Raw genomic sequence first — 13,522 nt, forward strand, 5'->3', positions numbered from 1 at the left:
TTTTTATAATTTTTGTCTCGCCTGCGACGAAAGTCGCAGTATACGAGATAAAGGTATTACTATCCGGCGGTGTCGGTGTCGGCGTATACTATTTGTATAAAGCCTTATATTTCAGAAGGTAGAAGACCTGGAAACTTCATACCTTGTATGCAGATACCTTATTTTCCGAAGTTTCCGTTAGTCCTATGTCCATTGTCCTTGACCTCATTTGCATGGTTCAGAGACTGTTTGAAACAAAATTATAGTTTTTTTGTCATGTGAATTTCTCATTTATTATAAGTAATAGGACAACTATATTTGGTATATGGGAACCTTGCAACGTCTTCATGTCCGTCAGACAGGGTTCACCCGACCTCGACCTCATTTCATGGATCAGAGATCAAGGTTAGAGTTACATGATTAGGTCCGTTTCTCAGATACTATAAGTAGTGGATCAACTATATGTGGTGTTAGAATGATTGTAAGGGGTACATGTCAGTCTGGCAGGTTTCATCTGATCTTGACCTCATTTTCATGGTTCATTGGTTAATGTTACATTTTTGTGTTTTGGTCTGTTTTTCAAATACTGTAAGCAGTAGGTCAACTATATTTGGTGTATGGTATAATTGTAAGGTGTACATGTCTGTCTGGCAGTTATCTGACCTTGACCTCATTTTCATGGTTTATTAGTCAATCTTGAGTTTTTGTGTTTTGATCTGTTTTCAGTTACCATAAGCAATAGGTCAACTATATTTGGTATATGGAATAATTGTAAGGTGTACATGTCTGTCTGACAGGATTTATTTGAACTTGACCTCATTGTCAGGGATCTTTAAAAAAAAGTAAAGTTTATATGATGCTTGTAGTAAAACCTTTATCTTTAAGACTTTCAACATTAAATCAATGTTCAGTAAAGCAGGCGAGACATTTCAGCGTATGCACTCATGTTTTAAAATCAAAATCAATGTTAGTGCCGATTAACAATGTTAGTTCCGATAAAACAATATTTAAAGATTTCATAAATTTTAGTATAGAGTTTCTCGTGTGGAACTGAAAACCAAATCTAGGACAATTAATACGTCTGTAATAGATTTATGTAAAGTAACTGCCTTTGGGTAAATTTCTACAGTAAAATTAAAAAAGTCTTGCCGATAATTAAAGCAAAATATCATCAAGGTAAAGGTGAGCGTTTTTTTTAAATTTATCAATTAAATGTAATTTAGACGGATCTTTCCTGAGTTTGGCCATGAAATGTGATTCATCAAAATACCGGAACAAATTTGATATTAAAGGGGCGCAATTGGTGCCCATAGGAATTACTACAACCTGTCGATAAACTTTCTTGCCGGACGTACATATATATTTCCAAGAAGAAATTTTACATCTTTAAACCATCTCATCACAGTTCCAGTAAGTATATCTAGCAGATTTCCCTTTTTCATTACAGATGAAGAATTATATGAGTTGCAGCAAATAAATCTATAACCAGATTAGTCAAAGGACCATTTCATCAAATAAGGGGTCTTCTGTTTGATAAGATTGTGTAGTAGTGTAGTGTACAGAGTCGAAAAATCATAAATGTCAACCGAGTCGAACGGACCATCAAAAGCACGTAATTTATCCAACACATCCAAAGAGTTTTTGACACTCCAAAAATAGTTAAAATTCCATTGTTTTCATATGCTTTATTACAAAAATCAATAACAAGTTCTTTAATAAAAGTATGGGAACTAGTTAACAGCACAGACAGATAAGTCGTATAACACTTGCTAGAAGCTAACATGAAACGCAATTTGAACGGGTTATTGTGTAGGCTTAGGAAGCCATTACATGTTAAGCACTTTCAAATTACAGAAGAGGCCCTAACCCGATCTGTGGTAGTGACATGATTATTTACTTTTTGACTTTGTCGAGTGTACGGCCTTGAATGTAGATGAATGTATAATTTCTTTCTTAAGGACCTTCGTATAGTATTTACGTCACAACTACAACATTGTTGCCTGCTTTATCGGCTGGTACAAACACAATAAAACGCTTTGTGAGTTCTTGGATTTTGTTTTTAATCCTAGAAATTGGTATTAGTTACCCTTTTATTAATTTCTAAATTATATTTTGGTCTGTTTCTTGGAAACTATAGCAATATGTTATCTACCTTTGGTGTATGGATTGATTATAAGGTGTACAGGTCAGTTTGATTCCGTTAACTATGCCTCTTATGTCCTCTTACTTAAATAAACCAGAATTTATATTACATATAAAAATAAAGAGATGCGGTACGATTGCCAATGAGGCAACATCCCCCACATATTGTTGTCCTTTTTGGATAAAAATTGCATCTAGTCAGAAATATTTATGGCCCTGAGTGGTCAAGAACAGACCGTTGTTTTTCCTGTACCCTTTTAGGCAACCATGGCTAACATTCGAGCTTCTTGGCTCACATTTTGCGCTTAACTTAAGATAAGTTTCGTTATGACCCGAGCAAAGCCTGGCTCGACACTTGTAAATTGTGATATAAATATAAACTGCTTGGTTCGATATTGGCTAATTGTAAGTTATGAATACAATTCATTTGGCTCGATATTTGCTTATTTTGCTACAAATGTAATTGAATTGGTTTAACTATAGACGGTGTTATTAATGTTTGCAGCCCAGACAATGAAGTTTTTAAAGGAAAATGAATTTCATTTTTAATATTTTTTGGAAATAAGTGTAGAATGACGACTTAAAATGTTGCTCTGACGTTTTGGTTGTATACATTATAATAATTGTATTGAAAATTCGTATTGTCAGCTATGAGGGTGGAGGGGGTTTATAGAATAGAGAATAATGGATCAATACTGCAAAAAAATTACCAAAAAATAAAGACGAAATGAATAAGCTAAAAAGAAAAAAGAATAATGAGGTGCTTAAATATAAAACATAGAGAATAATGGGCAAAAAATATAAAAATATTTGACAAAAAAATAAGAATACAGAAATGAAGGACCCCCATTATGACCCTCAGCTATGGCGAATCGCTCTTAGTATATGAGGTCTGTGTGAATTTTGTCAGAAATATAACTTTCGAAGACATGTGCATGAAAAACATATCTCCGCTCATTTCCTCTGTTCTGAGGAACCAAGATAAAGTAAAAAGCATCATTTATTTAAATAAGGAGAATGAGTGGAAGTGAATATTGTATATCTATATAACCGGTCATACAGTACTTGTAAATAAATAAATATATATATAAAACAAGAATGTGTCCATAGCACACGGATGCCCCAATCGCACTATCATTTTCTATGTTCAGTGGAGCATGAAATTGGGGTCAAAACTCTAATTTGGCATTAAATGAGAAAGATAATATCATAGGGAACATGTGTACTAAGTTTCAAGTTGATTGGACTTCAACTTCATCAAAAACTACCTTGACCAAAAACTTTGACCTGAAGCGGGACAGACGGACGGACGGACGAACGGACGGACGAACGAACAGGCGCACAGACCAGAAAACATAATGCCCCTACTTCTATCGTAGGTGAGGCATAAAAATGTGCACATGTAGATGATATAAGCCTCATGAACCGATTGAAATATTACCCCTTTTAAGGAAATAATAAAGAACAGAACAACTGTAAATATATCTTTTATTACCCTATGATTACAAATCACACCATCCAAGTGCTAGGATACCACATGATTGTGTAATGTTCGGGGAGAGATTAACAGGGTTTTGAGCTGCTATGCTGTCTCTTCTGTATTCATGTAGTTTTCCTATGATCAATATTACCTGGTCAGGCATCTCAGACGCGAGGTTATGTCCTTCCGATGGGTCAGCTGTAATGAATAAATGTATGTTACGATTATTAAAATACATGATTTCGCTATTATTATATAAGGATTTTGTATACGCGAATAGGCAAACGGCACAGAAGACATGAAATCTTAGAGGTCAACATACAGTCTTTAACAAGTCAAGCTCAAGTCCTCCAAAAACTTCTAAATAAGTTAATCAGAAACCACCAAAGATCTGCCAACAGGAAAAAATTCCAAAAAAAAAATGATAAACAATATTATCTTTACGAAAAGACATATATGACCACAACTGACGAGGTTTCTTAGTACCCATTCGAATACCAACTGCCTATTGCTATATCAATCCACCAAACTTGGATAAATATGTTGTCGATCGAGTCGGCGCGGTTCTTCACCAAGTCAAATATTTGACGACACGGCTATACATCGCTCTTTATAAGGATTTGTATGAAGTTTAGGTATCCTGTATAAAGGCAGGATCATTTCATCGTCTTTTTTTATGTTAATACAAAATGAGTGATGGAAGGATTTGTGATTTTCTAAAATCTCCACTTTCGGAATGACGTAGCGGTTTATGAGGGATTCAAAGTTTTTCTGTAAATTTCGATTTCATAAGTTAGTCATTCCTAATAATGTTTTTTTCATATAAAACAATATTGTTAGAGGCTTTGTCTGCTGGAACAGTAACATATTTGTCGTGAAGAGAGGATATTGCATCCAGAACATCGGACTTCTTGAAAGGGTTAGACATCAGTGTGCTCATTGTGCATCGTAAATTTCGAATCCGTCTCTGAATGCATGACCGAACAATTTTGATTCATTTAAATAAAGTGTCCAGTTTTTGTTCATCTGGCTTCTGATTTACCCATTGTCTTGCATAGTCCTCAACTCTTTAAGTTTTTCATTGTTTACGATGACAAGATCTACAGTAATAACAAGACCAGCGGGAGTATATTTGTAAAGATTTTTAGTGGAAAATATTGCCGATAACATCCAAACCATTTTTTGAGAGAATGCTACATGAAAAAAACTACGTTCTTCCTAAAGTAATTGTTACTTTTATTGAATTTTGAGACGTCAATGTAATCACACGTATATATAATCAATTAATAAATGTACACTCCGTAACAAGGTTAGTAGAACTGAAAGACAGCTTTCAATGAGAATATTCGTTAAATTTGTTCAGGCCACCACATCATCTGATTACTTAACAACACTACGTTTTATCCGAAAAGTACAGCTATCAAATTCCTTGAAACCGATGTAGTATTTTTGTGCAAAATAAATATTTGTTTCCCCTTTTTTTATTACATATAGCAGTAAAGGTAGCGATAATGTCTTTTAAAGATGTAGCTAATTAAAAACAAAGTAAATACAAAAAAAATGTGTTTTATGCTTATATCTACCTTCATCATTCAGTTATTCGAGCGTTCTGAACTTAGAAAGTCGACGAAATACACACAAAAAACATTGACTTTCAGTCAGACATAAGAACACCGAAAAAAGGAATATATGGCACAAGCATACAAATAGGTGGTTGGAGCAAATTGCCTCTCCGTACTATTTTGTCCCCCCTCTTATGAACAGATTAAAATCTACATATTTGTTAGAACTAAAGAAGTAGTTCTGTTGGAATTAAAACACATACATTTTAAGTTGAAAAGTCGCACTTCCCTGTTGTTCGGGTCAATTGGCACTGGGAGGTTTATTATTGGATCGAACACGTTCACTCTAGGGTCTCCAAGAATCAGCTTGTAATCTCCTACTCTGAAATGAAACACATATTTTACAGCGTTCGCGTAAAAATACAATGAAGGAATTGAAAATGAAATTTTGGAAGTTGTCCGTTTAATTAAATATGATCATTGTTTTGATACGTTATCAAAAAATCTGCATGACCAATCGATTTCTACATATATATTTCATGAAGCCGTAAATAACCCCCAAAAATGTCAAGCTGTTGGTATAACTGCATGGAATCCGGTCTTTGTTTAATGTTTTGTCACTGTCGTTTAATAAGACAATGACAACCCCATTCTTACAGAAGAGAGGCGAAAGATATCAAAGGAATAGTCAAATTCATCAGTCGAAAACGAATAGACAATGCCTGGCAAAAACCAAAGAATGGTGTACAAACACAACATAGAAAACTATGGACTAAGCAACATGAACCCTTACTAAAATCGGGAGTGAACTCATGTGCTCCGGAAGGGTATGCAGATCGCTCCACATGTGACGCCTATTGTGTTGCTCATGTAAGTACAGACCCGGAGATTAGTCTTATCCGGTAGGGCTCGTACGAGGAAAAGAGTACGGGATTGTGATTACGACAATTGGAACATATCCGGCGTCATCTGTGAAACAGATATTCCATAACGTCAACCTACTCGTGATGGCGTCCGTAAGATTTTTGAAGGGATGATTTCAACTGCACCACTTGGAACTGTTGGTTTCATCTATTCCTTGTAAGCAGCAACCCTCAATCAAGAAAACCATAAGAGGAAATGCAAGCTTTGGAATATCGTATCAACTAGGAGATATATACTCCATATGCAGGCGCTGCTGGAATGACGCTACATAGAAATGGAAAGTTCACAATTTGGAATCTGAAATCTTCTCTGTTGTGGTAAAGTTTCGTTCTCAACCTACCCTCATTGATAATTTCTAGATGAATGTCAAGATATGAGGCAGATTTAGTCTCCAAATATTGAATTATATAGTGAGAGGACATCATCTGTATGGCGTAACGTGAAATTAAAGGATAATGCTAGCTTCTTTATATTCTTCATAAGAAGCTCAAGTATGCATTCTGCCTCATATGAACAAAGGAACAAGTCGGCAAGAAGATAAGCACAGTTTGTTACTATGGGAATGCCGATTGTTTGTTGAAAAACAAGTCCTCCAAACGTAACAAATATATTGTCAATCAAGAAGTCAAGCATATTGATAATGTCAATTACAGAGAAATTTTTGTTTGAATCAAAGTGTTTTTTTAAGTACGATTCATCCCACCCTTAGACAAGATACTTGTATCTAGATTGGCCATTCTATATGTTTATAAATGATAGGAAATGACATATCCTACTCTGTCACAAATGACGTATAGTACTATGATATTTTTTCAAATGGTAGAAAATGGTATTTACTCTGCCACAAATGTATAGTACAATTTATTATCTAAATGATAGGAAATGACATTCCCTACTCTGCCACAAATGTATAATGATATTTATTAACTTAATGGTACAAACATTTTTTTAGTTGACTGTATCAAGCAAAGATTAATATGGGATTCATCACAATTTTTCTAGAGGACTTTTTTTGTAAAGTCAACAGCCAAGTTTACACATTAATAACCACTACAAAAAATGTATTGATTCCTTAAAGTTCTCAATCCACACATTAGTAATTTTTTTTTTAATTCAACTTTATTGGAACTCCTGGATTCTATTCCTGTGTATCGCACATGAATATATCACAGTGAAATCAATATAGATTTACATTATATGGTACGTGTACTATAGTATTTTCGGCAACATGGTTTATCGTAGTATAACTCAAGGTAAACAAAATCATAAAGGACCAATCACATTCAAGTATGTGTTGATATCTAAAGCATATAAGAATATTGAATTATGAATAAATTGATAATGGCAGATTTCATCGGAACAAAATGTACATACGTGTGGATAAAAGATATGTTGCCATATGTTAAACAATTCCCAATACATTGTATGAATAGTTTAGGAAAATTCACAGCTAAAATAAGGACAAACACGTTTACAGAACAGAAGATATAATAAGAATAATGGTAATTACCAGAGTTCATTATAAAAGAAGTCAATTTACTGCCCAAAAAAATTTTACCCAGTCGCAAAAAATTAAAATCCAAAATTATTTTTGCTCGCTCTGTTCATTTTAAATAAGAGGTAAATGTCGGACAAACAAAAAATCTATTAATAATAATAATAATAAAAATAAAAATTCTTTATTTAAAGAGGGTTACACAGTTAGCTATAAAACTAATCTTCCCTGAGGCCCTCATGAAATACAATGAAATAAAACAAACAATTACAAAATATCAAACAAACACACATATATGAAAAAATGAAATAAAAAATTGTTATGAAATATACAATTTTCAAAACAGGTAAAAATTACAAATTCATATAGTATTGGCATCATTCAAATTACCTCAACAATATCTTAAGTTTGAGAAAGTGTGTGAAAAATATTATACATATAAAATTACACAGCTTCTTAATGTTCCAACAAGTAATTTTTTAAATCTTTTTTGAATGAGCTTGTACTTGAAGTTGATTTTTTCAAGGATGTTGGTAAGTTATTCCATAAAATAGATCCTGAATATATAAAAGATTTCTTATACAGCTCTGTTTTGGCTTTTGGAACTTGTAAGTTTTTGCAAGACGCATTCCTCAAACAATATTGGTTTATTTCTGGCATTTCTGTAATTTTTTTCAGTGAGATATACAGGGGCGTCGTTCTTAATGCATTTCTGCATCAAAACAGATTGTGGTATGAGATTCTGTTTTCTACTGTCATCCACCCAAGCTGTTTAAACAGTGGAGCTGATGATGAAAGTGGATCAGCATCTAAAATAAGTCTTGCAGCCTTTTTCTGCAATTTTATTATTCTGACTAGCTCATTTTTAGCACAACCATTCCAAATAATACAACAATAATCTATCAGTGGGAGAATATAGCCATTATAAAACAATTTTCTTGAATCAATATTTAGAAATTTCTTGATTTTAGAGAGTAAATGAAGTCTGGATGATATTGATGAACATAAGTAATTAACATGGCCTGTCCAGGACAGATTAGAGTCAATTTTAACACCTAAAAGTTTTTCAATTGATGATTTTTGAAGAATATTATTCTTAATAGTTAGAACTGGTTCTGATTGATTTAAACGCAGCCTTTGTCTTGTACCTATAACCATACATTTAGTATTATCTGAATTTATGAACATGTGATTTTTATGACACCATTTTCAACACTTTGGAGATCATCTTGTACTTTTAATTGCATATCAGCATTACTCTTTCCTGATGTATGCATTCTTGTGTCATCAGCATAAAAGTCTGTATGGCAGTTTTTGATGTGTAATGGAAGGTCATTTATGTACAAAACAAACAAAATGGGACCAAGTATTGAGCCCTGTGGAACACCAAAATTTATAAACTTTTTATCAGAAAACTGATTATTTATATGGACTTGCTGTGTTCTTTCACTCAAATATGATTTAAAAAAATCAACAGTATCTTCATGGGAGCCATAAATTTGAAGTTTTTTACATAAAATTTCATGATCAACAACATCAAAAGCTTTCATAAAATTTAGGAGGACTGCCAAATTGATATTTCCATTATTCATTTCATGTAGCCATTTATCAATGATATTAACTAGGGCAGTTTGACATGAATGGTTAGGTCTAAAACCAGACTGGGAAGGGTGTAAAATTTGAAACTTTGTCAAATAATTATACAGATGTTTAGATACATGTCTCTCTATTAATTTTGATAATGTTGGCAAAACAGATATTGGTCTGTAATTGCTAGCTACGTTTTTTTTCACCAGATTTGAAAATTGGAGCTACCTTGGCATTTTTTAAAACAGATGGATAAATACCAGTATCCATTATTCGATTAAAAATGCATGTTAAGGAAGATGCTATAAAAGGAGCACTCAGTTTTAAAATTTTTGGACCTATATTGTCAGAACCAGAAGATGTCTTAACATCTACATTAATTATTTCATCAAATAGTTCTGAAACTTTTACTGGAGGAATGATGAACTTGTTGTGCCTTTTTTTTAAGAATTTCATTTGTACATAGTTTGTCAGAGTATTAAAATTTGAGTTACTTGGTACGCTGCTATGCCTTAATTTTTCAACACATGAGGTGAAATAATTATTAAATTCATTAGCAATTTCTTTATGATCTGTAGTTATATAGTCTCCGGTTGCAATAAGTTCATGCGGTTTTGATGGATTAGATGGATTTATACTGTGAATACATTTCCATAGTGTTTAAGAATCTTTTGAGTCTTTTATCATATCATTGTAATATTTCTGTTTAGATGTATCAATAATATGTTTTGTTTTGTTTCTCCAGAATCTATATTCAGCCCACATTCCCAGTGAATTATGTTTATCTCTCATTTTTCTTGCATATGAGATTTCTTTATTGTACCATTCTGACTGTCGGTCTTTTTTTACCCTCTTTTTCACAATAGGGGCATGTTTATTTAAAATGTTATTAAAAATGTTGTACCAAATTTCAATACAAACAGATGGGTCATTTTCAAATTCAATATGTTGAAAAGGTGCACTTTTTAAATCTTTTAAATAATTTTGCTCATTAAAAGTTTTAAAATTTCTATAAGTGATTGTTGAATGAGTATGTTTTTTATCATACATTTTCTTTTGTCTTGTCATGCATATTGGATAGTGATCACTGATAGAATATTTAGAAACATGAGCCTCTTTAACAATGCTTAAATGGGTGACATATATATGGTCAATTAAAGTTTTTGATTCATTTGTTACTCTGGTTGGTACCTTAATTAACTGTTGAAAGTTATAAGTTTCTAGAGCATTTAATCATCTTTGTTGTATTTTATTGGGTTGTAAACAATTTATGTTAGAAGCTCTGAATTATATTTCATTGCCACCTTAATCTCATCCTCAAATTTATCAATCCAACCAATTAGTGACTTGGATGGCATATAAACAAAGCACAATAAAAAGGATTTCTTATAGCTAGGTTTAACTTCAAACCAAATAGTTTCAATGTTACTATTTCAAAATCAATTTTTCTAGAAAAGGAGGTGGTTTCTGTTAAATATATTAGGTTTGACCAAAAGTCTCCAGAGCGATGAGACAATTGAAACTCATTACCCCTCATCGAGTCCTTTACATGTGATTGGTTTATGTTAATTAAAAGTATAACAAACCTGATAGCAGCTGATTTAGCCACAAAGTCATCTATGTTATATACAAACTCGTTTCTTGCTGAACCATAACATTGTTTTATATATTGCCACTGGCTGACTCCATCGATCTTTGATAAAACACCTGCATAATCATAAACTTATGAATGAATATCTTTTTATATGATTATATGTAATATTTCGTTGTTATAACCATTTTTCATTGCAAAATTATAAAATGTTGCCATTTTTGTAGACGATTACAAAACGTCATACCCAAAATGTGGATTCCATAATTAAAATGAACATAGTGACACAACTGAATTAAAACTTGACCTCAATTCGATTTTTGTCTAATTCAGAATCCTTTTTAGATGACAATATATGCAAAGCACCACTTTATATGATTATATCCATATCACCTCCTTATACAGGTAAACTTTGCATGACATAAATTGGCTTGTTTTTTTAAATCGAATATGCACAACAAATGAGATGAATATATGTCTAAGTCTCAACGTAATTGAAAAAAAACGAGAGTAAACAAAAGGACGTGTGAGAGTGTGCATCAACAAGAAAGCAGCCAAATGACGCGAAGAGCAACAAAAAAATATTGTAAAAACACATCTAGAGGTCAACAATAGACAACTGTCTATACAGTATGTCAAACAGTAAATCACTTCGAGTCTAGACCAGTATAGTAAATAGTCTGACGTGACGTTTAAGGTTTCAGTGATCGTATTCTGTGTATAACTGGTAATTCATTAAGCCAGGCATTTCGTTACAACAAATTACTTAGAGCCTTTATTATTTCATTAAAACTACAAAGATTTGGTTTGGAAGTTTTGCGGTTCCTGTAGAAATATAATTACTTACAGCATATTGCTTCATTTTATTTATGGTGATGTTGATTATAAAGCCAATAAAATTAGATTCGTCTTCCAAACTTATTGATGCCTTAAATAATAGAAACTTCATTCATAACTTATTTTGAGAGATTATCAATCAAACACTTTTAGTAGTAAGATCTTTGAATATTGTTTTCACTGTTACTAAAGAAGAGGAGAAAGACACAGAAATATGAAAACGTTTTAGTTGAAGAGAGAGACCGACAAAAAACTAAAACTGATTTTGTTTTTCATAAATTACATCTTACGTCCTGTCGATACTTATATATTTGCATTGCACAAGGCCATGCTTTCCGTAGACTGTTTATGACGTCTCCCCACTTACTAGTAATCCATTGGATATGTACTGATTGAATGAAATTTTAGTCTGGTAAAACACAGTTTATTTATTATTTGGAATTGGTTTTCTGCATGATTTTAGTAACTGCAAGTAGTGTTGGAGCGGTACATTGTGTTTTTGTTGTGCTTAGTAACGATTTGCGAGTCAAGCCTTTTCCAACTGTTTTTATAATCTATTCTTATGTTGTTCTATTACAACCCGCCACATTCTTAATGTTTCTTGTTTCAAGAGTCAAGAACCTGTAATTTAGTGGTGTTGGTTGTTGTTTGTCTGTTTGTTTTTATTTTATGTTTTAAATAAATCAAACCGTTGGTTTTATATTTTGAATTGTTTCAAATTTTGTCATGACTGGGTTTTTAAAGCTTATTATAGGGTATGGTTATTGCTCATTATTAAAGGCCGTACAGTACTCTAAAGTTGTTTACATCCTTGTCCTTAAGTCTATGATGGATAGTGATCTCATTGGTAATCTTACCACATCTCCTAATTATTGTTTATATTAAAAATTTAAAGGAGTCTTACATTTAATAGGTTTAATAATCTTACATTTAATAGGTTTAATAATCTCACATTTAATAGGTTTAATAATCTTACATTTAATAGGTTTAATAATCTTTTAAAATATATCCAGGAAAGTAGCATTTTTATTAAATTTCTGAGCATGATATTTGAAAGGATAACATTCACCATTCTGCTACTATTCAAATTTTACATGTATGCAAGAAAAATTATGACTTTATTTGTACAAAGTAAAACCAAATGTACCTTGGTTGTGTCCAGCGATGTCAAGTATTGTTGGAAACCAATCGACAGCATGAATCATTCTGGTGATTAATATGAAATGGTTAAATTTAAAGTAATAAACCAAATAAAAAATTCATGTATGTATAAAAAAAGCCAATGTGTTCGTTCTATCGAAATCTGTTTTTTATCTAATTTATTGTAAATTTAAACGATACTTTTTTTCAAATGTCCCACGTCTTGTTTTCAGTAATTATTTTTTTGTTACATGAAATTGCCTTTCAAAAGATTGGAGTCTTGAATAATTCTTCATTTCTTACTTTTGTCTTCATGTACTCTCATCTATTGAACTCAAATTCAAATATAAGTAACATTAAGAAATGACGAATAGCTTCAAGATTGGAGAAAATTATCAATCTCAAATATAAGTGCAATCTTATTTTCTTTAAAAAATTTTTAAATAGAGATTTACGAAATTCATCAAAGCATACAAACCCTGAATGAATGCATCCTTGCTGACCTAGAAACTTGGGACTATACACAAATCCGACGGACTTTGTTCCTCCTTCCCATAAATCACTCTTATCTCCCCTAAATGGTAAATTGCTGCCACCAAAGTTCTGAGCACCGCCATTCTGTTTCAATAAAGGATAAGTATAAAACATGTTTGAATGAAGCGTAAGTGGCTTTCTTTTACGATGTTATTTTTATTGCTAGTCACTTAATATCACGCAATTATCTACACCACCGTAAAGATACTAATTTTTAAAACTATTTTGGAGTATTTTACAAAATCATTCAT

At 32.2% G+C, this 13,522-nt stretch overlaps 1 protein-coding gene and 1 long non-coding RNA gene across 3 annotated transcripts in view; one reads left to right on the forward strand and one right to left on the reverse strand.

Moving 5' to 3' along the window:
• The window catches only part of LOC127701910 (uncharacterized), a 97,207-nt gene that overhangs the window by 9,447 nt on the left and 74,238 nt on the right, over positions 1-13,522 (forward strand). The window lies entirely within an intron of this gene.
• The window catches only part of LOC127701893 (arylsulfatase B-like), a 39,025-nt gene continuing 29,095 nt past the window's right edge, over positions 3,593-13,522 (reverse strand). For both annotated transcript variants that reach the window (XM_052205869.1, XM_052205870.1), the window contains 5 exons: positions 13,216-13,355; positions 12,745-12,803; positions 10,756-10,876; positions 5,427-5,545; positions 3,593-3,799 (listed from right to left, as the gene is read on the reverse strand). In XM_052205869.1, coding sequence (XP_052061829.1) covers positions 3,624-3,799; positions 5,427-5,545; positions 10,756-10,876; positions 12,745-12,803; positions 13,216-13,355 — 615 coding nt within the window. In that variant the 3' untranslated portion in view covers positions 3,593-3,623. The remainder of the gene's footprint in view (positions 3,800-5,426; positions 5,546-10,755; positions 10,877-12,744; positions 12,804-13,215; positions 13,356-13,522) is intronic.

The sequence above is a fragment of the Mytilus californianus genome, unplaced genomic scaffold (assembly GCF_021869535.1).
Source record: "Mytilus californianus isolate M0D057914Y unplaced genomic scaffold, xbMytCali1.0.p SCAF_5, whole genome shotgun sequence".
Lineage (NCBI taxonomy): Eukaryota > Metazoa > Mollusca > Bivalvia > Mytilida > Mytilidae > Mytilus > Mytilus californianus.